This window comes from Lagenorhynchus albirostris, chromosome 14 (genome assembly GCF_949774975.1).
Source record: "Lagenorhynchus albirostris chromosome 14, mLagAlb1.1, whole genome shotgun sequence".
Classification (NCBI taxonomy): domain Eukaryota; kingdom Metazoa; phylum Chordata; class Mammalia; order Artiodactyla; family Delphinidae; genus Lagenorhynchus; species Lagenorhynchus albirostris.
The window spans coordinates 48054734-48071517 of record NC_083108.1 but is presented as its reverse complement, the minus strand read 5'-3'; the positions used below and the strand labels follow the sequence as shown (position 1 = coordinate 48071517).

Below are 16784 nucleotides of genomic sequence, written 5' to 3'. Positions count from 1 at the left end.
ATCAACGATGCTCAGAAGCCAAAGACAGTTGCCCCAAAAAAAGCCACGATACCTTGTCCAGTTTCCAGGCCTGAGTCAATTTTGGACTTAGAACTATGTATTGAAGGAGAGGCCAGATCCTGGAAGGGAAGATTCTACAATACCAAAGCAAACGTATAGTCATGAATCTCTGAGACCACCCCCCAATGACCATTTATTCAAGTAGCTATATACCAGGGAAAGGGGAAAACCCAAACATTTCACAAATTATTAAGTACAAGATGCAAGAGACTCAAAGTGTTATCTGGCCCCTCTGTTAGACAGGGGGCATGCATAGGGGTGAGAAAATAAATAAAACCTGGGCCAGATCTGGCTCACAGTGTAGGCACTGGGTCCACAAACACATCCAGAGGACACTGCCCCAGTCCCTGAATGTATAATTGGAATAGACATGTTGGCAAACACTCACATCGCTTCCTTGGTCTACAGTATAAAACAGCCAGATGGAAGGCTCTAAATCTGCGCTCCCCCATACCCTGGCCAGGATAAATAAAACCAATACCCCACATGCAGGGAAATGACAGAAATTAGTGCCACCCTTAAAAACCCAAGTATGCAGGGCTGATGGTCCCTACAATACTTCCATTTAATTCACCACTCTGCCACTACAAAAACCAGAAGGAATGTGGAGGATGACAGTGGACTCCCACAAGCTCAACCAAATAGCCCCAATTCTAGCAGCTCTGCCAGATACGAAATCTTTGCTAGAGCAGGTCAATACTACTTAAGTACACAGTACACAGCAACTGACCTGGCAAATATATTCTTCTCTATCCTCATTAGGAAAAAAAAAGACAGAAAACACTTTGCATTCACACGGACAACAGTACGCATTTACATTTACAGTTCTGCCTCAGAGCCATTTGGGCAACCTGCAGAAAACACCCTGGTTCACCCTGGTCCAATGATGTCCTGTTAACAGAACCAGATGAGCAAGAAGTGGAATGCTGAAGGCTTTAATAAGATACCTATGCTCCAGAGGGTGGGCAATCTTACAATTCAGGGGCTTTGTCATGTCAATAAATTCTCAGGGGTTCAGTGGTTTGGGTAATGCCCGGACATTGCCCCCAAAGTAAAGAACTTGCACTTCCAGAAACAGAAGGAAGCACAACGCCTGGATGGCTTCTTCCGGTTCGGGGGCAGCATATTCCACAACTAGGAATAATGTTCTGATCCATATGCCAGATGAGAAAGGATGCCTGAACACCAGGCTCCTTTGTCAAAGGACCAGCAGGCAAGAAGAGTCACCACCTTCGCAGAGCTAATTAAACTTGAACATCAGAAGAAAGGAGTAGTATACACAATGGGGACAATGAGAACTACATTTCATGTGCAGATGATGCACTTCAGGGTCTCTTGGTGTTCCCTTGTCCAATTTTGACAGTAAATGGACAAGTGTAACAACCCTGGCCTAAGAAGGGCATGATAACCAGGGGTTGAGACCTCCAGGGTTGAGGGCCTGAGTCACATCACCAAGTAAGCCCTGAAGACCAGACGTGGTAGCCAAGGGGAAGGGGAATCTAGAACAGATAGTAGAGGAGGGAGAAGATGATTCAGTTGTGGCCCCAAGGTCAACTACAGCAACAGGAGGCCCCCACGGTCAGCAGGTGCATTCCCTCTGGGAGCATCAGCTTGACTCCAGCCTCTGGCCACCCTTCCTTCCACAGGTGTGACCCCTTAGCACTTCGATAAGCCTGTTGCACACTAACCTCCATCTCGGTCTGCTTCCTCTGAAGCCCAACCTACAAGAAATAGTAATGTTTATACCTATATTTCAGGGGTGTCATGTTCCATTAAATAACACACGCCAAGTTGTTTGGACAGTGCTCGACTCATAGAAGGCATTCAATATATAAGCATGAGAAATTGTATCCTAGGGAACAAGATAGATAAGCTTATGTAAACCCCAGGATTACATGTATCTTCTAGATGCCAGGTGAGAGATACATAATTCCTGAGACACAGAACACAGGAAGCATTGATTTTAGAGGTATGCTCAGCCTCACTAGAAGATACTAAGTGGAAACAAAGGTCAGTACCACAATCCAATTATTTACTATACTATCCCTATTTTCAACGGATTATAGAAGATGTAAAAACTTCAGAATTTGAACTGCATTTGAAAAATAAAGGAACAAATGCTTATTAATACAGTATCTTAAAATTCTGGTATATTAATTTTTATTAAAGAACACTAGGGGTCGCTAATGGACCAGGAAAGCCCATAGGTCCCTCAAAGTTTTGGGAGCTGCATTTTATTTATTTGAAAGGATAAGAATTTAAAGTGCTTTGTAACAAACCACATGCCTTTTCAACTCATCATTCTATTTATTAAATCACCACCCTATCATATTTTAAATTATCTTCATGGTAAAAGATCACATCAGAACAGGATAATTTGATTCTTTTCATGAGTACAATTAGAAATTAAACTTTTGCAAAATTCAATCATGTTTAGATACTGAGCACACACATTTTTAACGTTTCCTATGTGGCACAACCATTTAGCTTCAGCTAATACAAGCGATAATATGTATGCTAATGTTCAAATCAAACTAAGGCCTCATTTAGCATGGTCTTATGTTCGAAGTTGAAGAAAATAGCCAGATATGCAAAGAACCGAGCGTAGATTTGATTTGATCTAGGTAATTGATCTAGGTAATTACACAGATGGTAATTATGCAGTAAGACTTGTGCTCATGGAAGATACAAAAAAAGTGAAATGTATAAATTCCTTGGGAGCAAGATGAATATGATCTACTGGTGGTGAAGACACATACAACAATAAACTGTAATACAAGGTAGAAGACGAATAACAGTGCTTGTAATATTCTTGGGAAATCTGGAAAAGGACAGCTGCGTTTCACCTGCAGGAAGTCAGGAAAGAATTTATGGAGACAGCATTTGAGCTGCCCTTTCAAGAATGGGTTGACACGGGCCACGTGAAAATAGACGGCCAAGAACTCTCCTAGGTACATAGAGAAGAATGAGAAGTGCAAGGCTATAAAGGAAAATAGCAAGTAGCTCATGCATGAGTCAGGCAAATTAAACTATTTGCAGTTCATTTGTGAGCCTCCCCCGCACCGACCCCAGAGTCAAGCATAGCAATTAACCCACTACCTTTATTTTTTTTTAGTATAATGGGTATTTTTTTCTCAACTTTAGTGAGACTCCACATCTGGTCCACAAGTATCAACATATGAACAAATAGACCCAACAGTGTGAAATGTACTCATTCAAACATGCTTAGCACACACTTACTGGGTTGATTAATAATTTATATGAAAATTGGTTAAATCTAATAATTAGAATAAAAAGTATAAAATCATATAAATTCATTCTTGAACTTGTGATAAATGCACATAAATCTTCCAATTATGGGATTATAAAATAACCTTTAGGGAGTATGTTAGACTATGGTTAATCACAACAAACAAGAAATACACCTTACGTCATAGTTAATTTACCAGATCATTCAAATAATCAAAAAAAGTATCAGGAAAGAGGGGTGAAGCAACTTTTGACTATGGTGGCATAAAGAGATCTGTGAACTGTAATCCTGAAAAAAGAGTATAAAATTGGACAAAATTACAAAACTACTCATATCATGGTGCTGGATATCGACTAAAGACAACAAATTGAGAGGCATACTCAACAGGAACTAGAACTTCAGGTAACAGGAGTCTTTAACCTTCCAGCCACAGGCTATGGCCACACACCCTCCGCCCCCCGCCCCCCCAACCCCCTTCTCCAAGAAGTCTGACCAAACCAGGGCTGGCAATGAAAGCCAGTAGCTTTGCCAGAGGGAAATGACTTGATTTGGAGCAAAAAAGCAGCAAATTCAGTAGGAAACAAATGGAAAAATCTACAGCACGAGGCGCCTTTTCCCATTAGAGTGTATTTGCTTTCTGCCCGGGGTATAACAAATTACCACAAACTCAGCAGCTTAAAACACCACAAATTTATTATCTGACAGTTCTGTACTTCAGAAGTCCAAAATGGGTCCCACTGGGCTAGAATCAAGGTGTCAGCAGGGCTGCTTTCCTTTCAGAAGCTCTAGAGGAGAACTCATTTCCTTGCTTTTTCTACTTTCCAGAGGCTGCCCACACTCCTTGGTCCCCTTTCTCCATTTTCCAAGCCAGAAACATTGCATCTCTCTGACCATTCTCTCCGACCATTCTCTCCTAGGCACATCTCCCTCTCATTCTGACTCTTTTTCTGCCTCTCTCTCACACTTTTAAGGACCTTTGTGGTTACACTGAGGCCACCAGATAATCCAGATAATTTTCCTCTTTTAAGGTCTGCTGATCAGCAACCTCAATTCCATCTGGAACTTTAATTTCCCCTTGTCATGTAAGCTAACACAGCCACAGGCTTTGGGGACTAGGATGAGAACGTCTCTGGAGGGCCATTATTAATGCCCACCGCATGGGGCAAATGGCAAAACAGCCTGGAAATGAGAGACCCAAAAAAGGACAAGGTAAGCTGCCCATACATTCCTGGCTGACTGTGCAGGAGAAACAGGAGAAGGCCCCACAGAAAGCAGAAGCAGAGGCAGAAGTGAGGAATGGCTGCTCCCCAACCTACACACAGATCCATCAGCAGAGGGTAGAAGCTCTATGCTTCTGAGTATTCGGGCAAAACCTATACCCAAATACTGGCTGACCACTAAGCTATGTAGATGCAGGGGTGAACTCTAGGAAATTTAGTCCATTTGGGGTGTCATAACAAAACCACCACAGATTGGGTGGCTTAAACATGATTTACTGCTCACATTTTCGGAGGCCGGGAAGACCAAGATCAAGGCACAACAAGATCTGGTGTCTGGTGAGAGCCTGCTTCCTGGTTCACAGATGGCCATCTTCTCACTTTGTCCTCACATGGCAGAAGGGGCACGAGAGCTCTCTGGGGTCTCCTTTATAAGGGAACTAATTTCATTCACAAAGGCTCTATCACCATGGCCTAATCACCTCCCAAAGGCCCCATCCCTAATACCATCACTTTGGGATTTGAACATATGCATTTCAGGGGGATGCAAACAGCCAGTACATAAGAGAAACTACGCTAAAACATTAAAACAATTTTTTTTAAAAAAAAGGGCAGAGATATCAGTAGGCCAGACACATTCTATATTTCACAGATGAAGGCCAGACAAGTTAATAAAAAATAATAATAACCTCAAGGGGAAAAGGTCAGAGTTGCTAAAATTATATTATATACAATGTCTAGTTTTCAAAAAAAACTTGTGAGACATGCAAAAAAAAGGAAAGTATGACCCACAGTCTGAAAAAAGCAGGTAATAGAAACTGACTTTTAATGGGCCCATATGTTGAATTTAGCAGATAAGAAGTATAAAGCTATTATAAATATGTCCAAAAAGTTTAATATCCAAAGGGACAAAATACCAAAGAATATTTGTAAAAAACCAGAGAAGGCAGTAAAAGAGGAACTAAGGAACAAAAAACCTGAGACATATAGAAAACAAGTACAAATAGAAGACGTAAATCCAAAGTTATTAACAACTAAATGTGACTAGACTAAACTAAATAAAAAGGAAGAAATTTTCAGATGATAAAAACATACAACTGAATTATACGCTGCCAACAACAAACACACATTAGATTCAAAGACACAAGGAAGTTGAATGTAAAAGAAGAGGAAAAGACAATATAAGCAGTAACTATAAGACAGCTAGATTGGTTATATTAACATAAAAAAAATAAACTTTCTGGTAAGAAATATTACTGAAGGCAAAGAAAGACATTTCATAATGACCAAAAAGGTCAATACACATCAGGAAGGCATATCCCATATAACATATCCCACATAATCCCACTATAAATGGATATGCACCTAACAGAGCCACAAAATTCATGAAGCAAAATCTGATAAAATTAAAAATATACAATTCAAGAATTCATTGTTGGAGACATCAATACCTCACTCTCAGTATTCGATAAAACAAGCAGAAAATCAGTTAAGGATAAGAGAACTGAACAGCCCCATCACTAACTTAACCTAATTTACATTTATATAATACTCCACCTCAAAGTAGACTACATTTTTTTCAAGCACTCAATAAACATTCTCTAGGACAGATCAAATGCTATACTGTAAAATAATTCCTAATACATTACAAAAGAATTTAAAATACATTCTTCAAAACACAATTCAAAGTAAGTTACCTGATCACAAGGGAAATTAAATTAGAAATCAACAATGGAAACAAATTTGGTACATCTCCAAATATTTGGCAAACAAGATACTTCTATATATACCTGTGGGTCAAAGAAGAAACCACAAGGAAAATTATAAAATAATATTAATATTATTAACAACCTTATGCCAACAAATTAGACAACTTAGGTGAAATGGAAAAATATCTAGAAAGAAAATAACCGAAACTGACTCAGGGAGTAGAAACTCTGAACAGATCTATATTAAATAATTAAGTTGATTTAGTAATTTAAGATCTTTCCACACAGGAAGTCTAAGCACAGATGGTTTCACTGGTGAATTTTATCAAATATTTAAGGAAGTAATAATCTTTCACAAGCCTTTCGGAAAACAGAAGAGGAAAGAACACTTCTCAACTCATTCTATGAGGCCAGTATTACTCTGTTACCAAAGCCAGACACACACATCTCAAGAAAACTACAGAGCAGTACCTCTCATGAATACACACCCAAAAAATTCTTAAGAAAATACTAGAATTCAGCAACATATAAAAAGGATTATTAACCAATACCAAGTGAGATTTATACAGGAATGCAAGTTTGGCTTGAAATCTCCAAATTAATGTAATATACCATATTAATAGATTAATAAACAAAAATCACATGATCATCTCAAAAGACAGAGGAAAAACATCTGACACCCATTCACGATTTAAAAAAAAACAACTCTCAATAGACTAGAAATACAAGAAAGCTTTCTCAACCTAATAAAGGGCATCTAAGAGAAACTTACAAGTAACATCATATTTACTGGTTAAGGACTAGATGCTATTCCCCAAAGATCAAAAAATATGGCAAAGATTTCTGCTCTCATTGTATTTATTCAACACTATACTAGAATCTAGCTAATAAACAAAGAGGGGAAAAAGGATCCAGACCGGAAAGGAAGAAGTACAATAAATGTCTTTATTTTGCAGATGATATGATCTGGTATATAGAAAATCTTAAGGAATCAACAAAAACCTACTAGAACTAAAAAGCAAATTCAGCAAGGACACAAGATAGAAAAGCAACATAAACACTGTCTTTCTATATAATAGCAACAAGAAATTGACAACAATTCCATTCAAAATAGCACCAAAAAGAATACAATGCATAGAAGTTTAACAAAAAGAGAATAAGATCTGTATACTGAAAACCTCAAAACACTGCTGAAAGAAATTAAAGATCTAAATAAACGGAGAGGCATTTGATGCTCACAGACTGGAAGACAATGTTGTTAAAGTGGCATTTCTTCCCAAACTGATCTGCAGGTTCAAGACAACACAATCTCTATCAAAATTCCAACAGGTGTTTTTATAGAAATTAATAGAATAATCTTAACATTTACATGGAAACACAAACTTTTGACTGACAATAGCCAAAATAATTTTTCAAAAGATCACAGGTTGGAGAACTTACACTACCCAATATCAAAACTTAATTACAGGGAATTCCCTGGCAGTCCAGCGGTTAAGACTCTGTCTGCACTCCCAATGCAGGGGGCCCAGGTTTGACCCCTGGTCAGGGAACTAGATCCTGCATGCTGCAACTAAGGTCCCGCACACTGCAGTGAAGATACCTCATGTGGCAATGAAGACACTGCACGTGGCAACAAAGACACTGCACATGGCAGTGGAGACACTGCATGCGGCAACGAAGACCCAGAGCAGCCAAATAAATAAATATTTTTTAAAAAATTAATTACAAAGTAACGTAATAAGACAGTGTGGTATTGGTGCAAGGATAAAATACAGATTAAAAGGAGAACAGAAAGTCCAGAAATAAATCCTTACATTTATGGTCAACTGATTTCCAACAAAGGTGTCAAGGCAATACAATGGGGAAAGAATCTTTCTAATAAACAGTGAATAGATTAAAAAATGTGGTATATCCATACAATGGAACGTCATTCAGCCATAAAAAGAATTACTGATACATGCTACATCATGGATGAACCTTAACAAAATTATACTAAATTTAAAAATTCAGACACAAATGTTTGTATGATCCCATTTACAAGAAATTTCTAGAAAAAGCAAGTATCTAGAAACAGAAAGTAAATCAGTGGTAGCCTGAGGCTTGGCTAGAAGCAGGAAATGAATGCAAACAGGCATGAGGAAACTTTCTGGGAGAATGGAAATGTCCCAAAACTAGATTGTGGTTGTGGTCATACAACTGTGTAAATGTATAAAAAAAAAAATCATTGAAATGTACACTTACAGCAGTTGAGTTTCATGCAGTGTACATTATTCCCCAATAAAGCTGTTTTAAAAATAAAAAGAAGATGAAGAAGGTGCAGGAGTTCCCCATCCCTGGAGGACACAAGCATAGACTGAATGAGCTCCTATCAGGGACACAAGGGTAGAGGCTCCATGACCTTCGTACTTGACCTCACTGTCCATCACTAAGAGCGTGAGGTCTTTTAACCCAAAATGCTGGTTTATACATTTTTTGTGGCTTTTCGCAGTTGCTATTCCTAGGGTTATAAGGAGAAAACATTTGTGACTGCTCTTCCAACTATTTCACTTGCAAACATTGAACAGAGAATGTTTTTCACCTTTCGTCCTGTAAAGGCAGCCCGATGAAGTGGCGTGTCTCCCATGTCATTTAATACATTTACTTCTGCACCAGCCTAGTAAACATGAAAGCTTTAAGCATCTTCCACATTATCGAGAAATATACAAAGGTGAAAACAGTTCCCTAAACATATATTAAATATTTAAAAACTTAAAATAATTGTTAATATTGACTGGTTGTCACTACTAAAAATAAGTTCAGTTCACAGTAAAACAGTAAGCTTATAGTAAAAATCTACCTGATAGGTAGAAAATAAAAAGCTACTTTTCTTTAAAAATCTATATACCCTTTGCTCTCCTTTAGAAACACTCATATTGAAAAAAAGGAGAACCGTCTCTGAATAAAATAGCACATTTTCTCCACCAATTTAATTTAATGAGTTTAAGGGAAAAAAAAGAAAAAGATGCCACCATTTAAATGGTGGAGGAGCTGGAGGTTTAAGGGCTGCCTTAGCTCATGGATTTCAGGTTTGGGGCCACCAGATCAATTTTAAGATGAAACCCAATTTCAGAAATATCAGTATGTGTGAAAAATTATTCATCACAGAATTGAGAAATACGAGTTTTTAAGTTACAGCGTGCTCATTAAGAGATTCTGACATTATTTTTTAATTACAAAGGATGTGCTTTGGTCATTTTTTTAACTATGCTCAAAAAACAACATAGTATCTTCATTAATTCATATGTCCATTTTTGCAACTCTAAAAAGTCAATGATGTAAAAATCAAATGATTGAAAAAACAGAATTTTAATTAGTCAGGCTACCCTAATTCATGTATTTAGCAAAGAACAATTACGTGATTAGCAACTGCTTTGAACAGGCCATTATGCATCATGGCCCAGACGGCTTTTCCAAGACGTTTATAATTTCCATAATAGCCGTATTTTATTTATTTAAAAATTAAAGCCATACATATACCTTTAACAGATCCTGGACCACTTGTCTATGTCCAAAATAGCAGGCCAGATGAAGAGGTGTCCAGCCCAAATTAGACTTACTTCTTCCTAAAAAAAAAGGAAAGAGGTATTTTTAGATGTTACTGAGGTAACTGAACAATAAAATTAATTTCTCCTTAATACTCTGCTCCAACACATTGGCCGGTGGCTCCCTTTCACACTGCATTGCTGATGAGTGAGAGGCAGGAGACATGACACTGTAATACATGTTCTGAGTGAGATGGGTCAGAACTCAAAGGACACAGATTCTGCGGCCACCTTCCTAACTCGATGTCCTCACTCTTAACAGGGTGGAAGGAGACTTGATGGGGGTTACATTCAAACTGGTCTGCGGCTCTAAGGTGCCGAGCGAGTGTCTAACCACCCTGCCATCAGCAAACGAACACGTGGGTCTCTTGGCACAGCATTTCCTGAAAAGCACCTCTTGTTGAAAACCTGTCCCATGTCAGGAGAGTGTACAGAAAGGGGAACTGGGAACCAATCTTTCCTGCAGCGTTTAGCAAGCTGTCGGCGCTGCAGGTGGTGACTGAAAACGGAGCCTTGACTTCAGATAAAATCACAGGTAATGAGGATAAGTGTTACCAGCATGGGAGAGTCCAACTAGATAACAAGAACCCAAATTAAAAGCAACGAAATGTCAGATCCCAGCTGAGGAGAGGTATAAGACAACTGAGCGTGGTGAAAACGAGCTACATTAATTCAATTTAGGAAAAAAAAAAATAGGGCATTATAGCTTAGAGCTGAGAGAGCTTCAGAAGATCTCCAAAATTCCAAATGAAGCTTGAGAGAATACAGCCTATGAAAGCCGCGAAAGCCCACCACCGCCCTAGAGGGTCTCCCGAAGCCCTGCAGCAGGCTGCCCGGCCCTCCCTGGGAGGAGGTGGAGGTTAGCGGCTGCCCTCGGCTCCTGGATTTCAGGTTTGGGGCCAAAAGAAAGCCCGCCACCAGCCTCAGTGTACCCAGAACAGGGCTCTAAGAGCTCCCAGAGGGACTCTCACCGCCAACAGTGTCCCTGTGACTGTTTGCCACTTACCAAACTCCCATAACTGTTCCCTCTCAAATGGGTGCCCTCTGGAACCCCTAATTCCACAGGCAATACGTCCTAGAGCCATGGTCTATTGCATGGAACATTTCTCTTTACCCTCTGTCCTTAACCTAGCTCTTCCTGATGACAATGATTCTCCTTTATCCCTCGGGGGGGAGGCTCCCCCGTTCCCACACCCCCACTGGTCCTCACGGCACAGAGCCACGTGAATTCCCACGTCAAAACCCAACGTGGTCTCTGGTCAATGACCTCTCTCGTGTTACAACCCCTCCTCTGAGGCTTCTGACATTAAGCACCGCTACCCGCCCTGCAAATGCTTTCTCTGCCGCCATCTACCGGCCTCCAGTGGCTCACTCCTCACCAGTTAACTCTGGGCAGCAGTCTTTCTCCTTGCGGCAAATCCTGCCACCATCCTAGGGGTGACTACTACGAGCCAGTATCCTGGTGTCTCCGATTCTCAGCTTCCCTCACTTCCCCGCAAACCTGGCCTCTGCTCCACGTCGGGTACCCAACCCCAGGGCCAGAGTCTGGATGTCATCATCACGTCTGAACTCAGGAACACAGAAAGCCCACTTTCCAACAGAGTGCCCACTTTCCCACTTCCTCACACAGGCAAACCCCCAGACTTGCTCTTCAACTGAACTGACCCTCCAGTTCTTTAATCGCTTTCCCTCTATGTAAATACCCCCACCATCTTCACTTCCTTCGGTAAATCCAGCATATATTTCTTGGTCCCTCACTTCAACATTTCTTTGCCAATATCCTCAATATCCTATCTTTGTCACAGCAGCCTAGAAAAACCCCAAAGCCTGATAAACACACTAGCTCAATTTTTTCTATAACCACACCCAGGTTGCTAACAGTGGTGGAAGAAAAATAACAAAACCTTGTGGATTCATGGCTCCATAAAGTCAGGATCTCATACTTCAGCAAAGCCTTCACTGCTGCCCGGCAATCCTTTCCACACTGCCGTGCAGGTGTCCGTCCTATGTTCCAGCACAGGTATTTCAATCCTCACCACTCCCCTCAAGCCTCTTACCCAGACACCTGCCTCTGAGCAAATGATCTGATCTCTTAGCTTCACAAAGAAAAGAGAAGCTTTCATAGGATTCCCTGGGCTTCCTGGCACCAAATCCACCCCATACCTCTACCCACAGGCGCCCATCCTTCCTCCTGAGGCCTCAGAATCATCACACTTCCTGGATCCTGGATCCCATGCCCCCCTACTTCCCAAGTACTCCTTTTCCTCATCCTCAACCTCTCCCTCTTTAGTTGGGAATAGGAAGGAGCAGGTGAGGATTTGCATCTCGTCCACCTAACAAGCAAAAGCACCCAACCCCCTCCCTGGTCCCGGGCGCCCTCGGGCCCCTGTCCTCCTCACTCTCCTCCGCCCCCCCCCCCCCAGTCTTCACGCTTCCCACCTTGCGTTCCCTCCCATCAGCTACCCACCCACTGCAGACCAGGTTCATTTCCCACCGCATCACTAAAACTCTCCTCAACTTTTACCAATAAATGGTGTCACTGGATCCTAGGGGCACTTTTCAGCAGCCAGCGTACCGCGTCACTGGACGGCATCTGACAGCCCAGGTCAAGAGCCTCCACAGCTCTGCACTTCTTCCCAGGGCTCTGTGGAAACTCCACTTTCTCTGATTATCCTTCATTACTAGAATCTCCAATAATGACACCTCTTGGCCCCTTCTCACTGCTTTGTTTATAGGCTCTTCACTTCAAAATCCATATTTCCATTTCCAACTCTCTACTATTCACCTCCATTTGGACGATACAAGAATACCTTATGCTCAGGAGGTACAAAGCTGAATTCACTTACCTTACACATACACATGTACACAGAAAAAACACCTGTTCCCCCTCCCACATCGTTTTCACAATGAACTGCCCCATTATTCACCTCCCTTCTCAAGTCAGAAATAAGCACCACTCTTGTCTGCCTTTCTCCTTTTTACCTCCGCCCAACTTAATCAGTCCTATCAGTTCTACCTCCTAAATGTTAACGATACCTACTTTTCACCATTCCCATTGCTTCTACTCCCATTTAACCACAACAGTCTCCTCTGAGTTGCTGCTTCTGAACGGGTCTCCTCACCATCTAGTGCTTCCACATGGGATTCTGAATCAAGAAGTCAAAATTTACAGAATCCTAAATAATTCCTAAAATACTCCAAATACCAGTAAAAATGTTCAAAAAAAAAACAAGGGCCATACTCTACAAGTTCTTGATAATCTTTAATAATTAAAATCTACTTTTTAATTTCACTTCGGTAAATAATGTAGCAGAGATACTTTCCCCTATCAATAAATCAGTATCTACATAAAAAATAAGCAAATAAATGAGCTATTAAGTCACGAAATAAAAATGCTCCAAATATCCTTTATACTCTTTACAAATTATGGACACCCAAAATTTTTTATCAATAAGAAATATCAAGTTTAGAAATATTTACAGAAAACTGTACCCTATACTGAATATTAAACACTGGGAAACACCAGCAGACGTTATGGGTAATACTCAAGTAATTTCCCATGCAGACCTTCCAGCAAAGCAACAGGACAGCACTACACAAAATCATGTGTTGAGGGCTTCCCTGGTGGCGCAGTGGTTGAGAGTCCGCCTGCCGATGCAGGGGATACGGGTTCATGCCCCAGTCCGGGAAGATGCCACATGCCGCGGAGCGGCTGGGCCCGTGAGCCATGGCTGCTGGGCCTGTGTGTCCGGAGCCTGTGCTCCGCAACGGGAGAGGCCACAACAGTGAGAGGCCCGCCTACCACAAAAAAAAAAAAAATCACGTGTTCATGTTGCCGATATAAGCTCTTATTTTGCTTTCAAAAACTTATCTTTTAGATCACTCATAGAATTTATACAAAGCATGCTATGCGTATAAACATATTAGTATTTATTTCATTTGCAAGAATGTCTCGCCATTAGCAACAGACGGGACCATGAACACACACTCGTAACGGCAACAGCTACAAGCCAAACTGCCCAATTAGCTCTTCCTTTGTGCCCCTAGCCTAGAAGTGTTGACCTTAACCTTCAAATTCACGTCAGTGCTTCTCTCTCTCCCTTAAACTTGACATTAGTGGATTCCTCCCAACCAGTAACATCTCTATGTTGATTGTTGAGCTTTAATTCTTGCAGAAGAATTATACTACACTTTACCATTTTCCCAATTTCTCAGGGTTTGGAAAAACAAAATGAGATAGAAAAGAAAACCAAGAAATGCCAGGCACAGTGATTCCCATATGGAGACACTCACACCCCCAGCCCCAGCCCTCCCCACTCACTTCTGTTGGGTGAACTCACATCACCTGATTACGTTGTTCCTCTACATAAACCCTTCAAACTGCCCTTCAGACAAGTCTGACTGACAGGTATAATGAGGGTGAAAGTTTGAAAAAGCAGTAACACCTGTCTCTCAGTTTTACATTTCCAAGTAGGTGACTCTCCACTAACTAGCCTGAGGCAACCATGGGTGAGGTGGGGGGGTGATTGGTAGAAAGTAAAGGGTTGCTGAAGATCATCAAACCAGGCATGTTTCTGGCATTCAAAACAGAACCCCAAGGCAAAGATTAAGAACCAGGTTTCTATTGAAGGATGAGAAGGATTTTTAGAATTCCTTTAGCATTCCAAGAACCGACTCAGACTATAATTTCTGGACAACTCAGAGCGTGGTTTCTTCACTGCTACGAAGGTAATACTCCTTCCACACGGAGGGTGAGGCCATGAAGTTTGCTGCTCTATGACAGGAGGAGAATGTGACACAGCAGAACAAAATACCCGTCAGTGACAGAGGGTTGTGGGAGAGGTGAAGACGTAAAACGGGGCATGTGGCTCCTGGGGCATTCTAAGCCCGGAGAGTGAGATAAGTCGTGAGTGAGAACAGGCAGTGGCATGTAGGACGCTAGGAAAAGGTCCCCTACCAGGCCACCTAGCCTAGCACCAACCTGCACGGTGGCCACGTCAAAGCAAACTCAGTAGTGCAGGCAGCGGGAAGGCCAAATGTTGGCTGCCTAGAGCTGCTCCGAGCCCCCATGGGTCACTCAACACCCCCAAGGCCACACCCACAGGAGCGTGGCCGAGGTGAACCAGCAAGCCTAGGCCACATGCCAGAGGGAGACATGAGAGGTTCAGGGTGACACAAAGCCAACAAGAGCCAGGATGAGACTCCCAACACAGCCAAGGAGCACCACCTGTGCTTATGAAAAACCTGCATTTGACTCTGAGTTTTACTTCAGCTACAAATGCTTCAGGGGCACTAGGAAGACAGGTTACCAAGGAACCAAAGGCCGTCCACACAGAACAAGGCTCGCCTTGACATTCACAGGCCACCTCAGGTGAGACGGGGAGGACACGGGTGAGAGGCTCTGGAGGCCAATCATTTATCAAAAAAGCTACTGAAATGGAGGGACCTAAAGACTTATATTTAGTCCTCCAAACTCCCAAAATGAGAAGGCGCTTGTTGAAATATCAGAGCCAATTTAGAAAATAAAGCCTGTTTCTCTGCACCCCTAAGTTTAATATACTTGTAACCTTGCTACACAAGGCACATTGTGATTTGGCTGCTACCTACCCGCCTAGCCTTATCCCTCACCCCTCCTGCCTGCAAAAGCCCTTGCCATCTGGGCTGCTTCTCACCTCAGGACCTTGGCATATGACGTTTCTTCTGCCTTGACCCCCTTTCTTCTCTATTTTTACTTGGTTAAGTCTGCGTACTCTTCATATATCACCTTAGAATAATTTCCTCCAAGAAGCTAATCCTTCGAGTTCCAGTTACATACTTCTTATATGTTCCCTAACACCCTGCACTTCATAGCTTCCATATTCTGTACATATCGTGCAATGCAGACTAGTTTGAGCTAGTAATCTACTAATCTCAGTGAGGGTAGGATCCCGTCTGACAATATTTCTAAGGTACTTCACACGCTTCACCTACAACGTCTTCGAGAAAAAGAAATTATCATAGCATGCATCCTGTGGACTCGGGGGTCACCCTTGTAGTTCATAAGGTTTAGGACCCATGACAATATTAAGACTGGATCTCAATTTCTCTGACTTAGAGGGGAGGAGGAGAGTACCCACTCTTATGGGGGTTCTTCCTAGGATAAGAGATGAAAATTTATTTCAAGTTCAGAAAGATTAGTGCTAAATAAATGATAAAGTAGTGCATACTCATAAGAAAAAGCTAAAAAATCCATTCAAAGGTTACCTTTGCAGTTAATGTCAGCAGTTACTTCATTCCTTTCCATGGTTTCCAATAACTGTCTTACTTCTTCAGCGTTGCCGTTTCTGGCATGATGGAGGAGCTGTTGCTCTGCTTCTGTGCTCATTTCTAGATTTAAAAAATAATAACATTGCTATTATGGAAGAACATATATTAGCTTTTGGATATTATCTAACAGATAAAAGGGAAAAAAATCATCTTCATTCTGCAGCTAATAAGATAGACACAAGAACTGATTAAATGAATCAGCTGCAGGGCCAAAACTTGACCTTGAGACTCCATGCCCTTTGTATTATTACTGAAGAAGTGCACTGGACATCTGGGCAAGTTTCTTACTCTCTCAAAGCTTCCGTTTCCTCACCTGCAAAATACAATCAACCTCATGACCTGTTTTAAGACTGTGTCTATGAAAGGTATTTTGTAAATAGTTATTAGTACAACATCAATAACCAGATATAAAGTTAAAATACGGCAATTCAGCAGTTTGTATAGAAATATCATAAGGCTGAAATGTAAATTAACACAATGCGAGAAACTTGTGAGAAAATAAATTACAGATAAGGATCCTGGAGCTACGATACTTACAAATAAACTCTCATATTTTCTTCCCAAGCCTCAAGCCAACTATAAAGGACTACAACCAAATTTAAAGCACTGATGTCAAAACGTTATGAACAGCAATTCCCAGAAAAAATACAAATTTCTTTCA

At 41.2% G+C, this 16784-nt stretch overlaps 1 protein-coding gene across 1 annotated transcript in view; it reads right to left on the bottom strand.

The window, feature by feature from the left end:
• The window catches only part of OSBPL1A (oxysterol binding protein like 1A), a 208454-nt gene that overhangs the window by 180254 nt on the left and 11416 nt on the right, over positions 1–16784 (bottom strand). The window contains exons 3-5 of the mRNA XM_060170508.1: positions 16061–16183; positions 9753–9838; positions 8815–8889 (exon numbers count right to left, since the gene is read on the bottom strand). Of these exons, the coding sequence (XP_060026491.1) occupies positions 8815–8889; positions 9753–9838; positions 16061–16181 (282 nt within the window). The 5' untranslated portion in view covers positions 16182–16183. The remainder of the gene's footprint in view (positions 1–8814; positions 8890–9752; positions 9839–16060; positions 16184–16784) is intronic.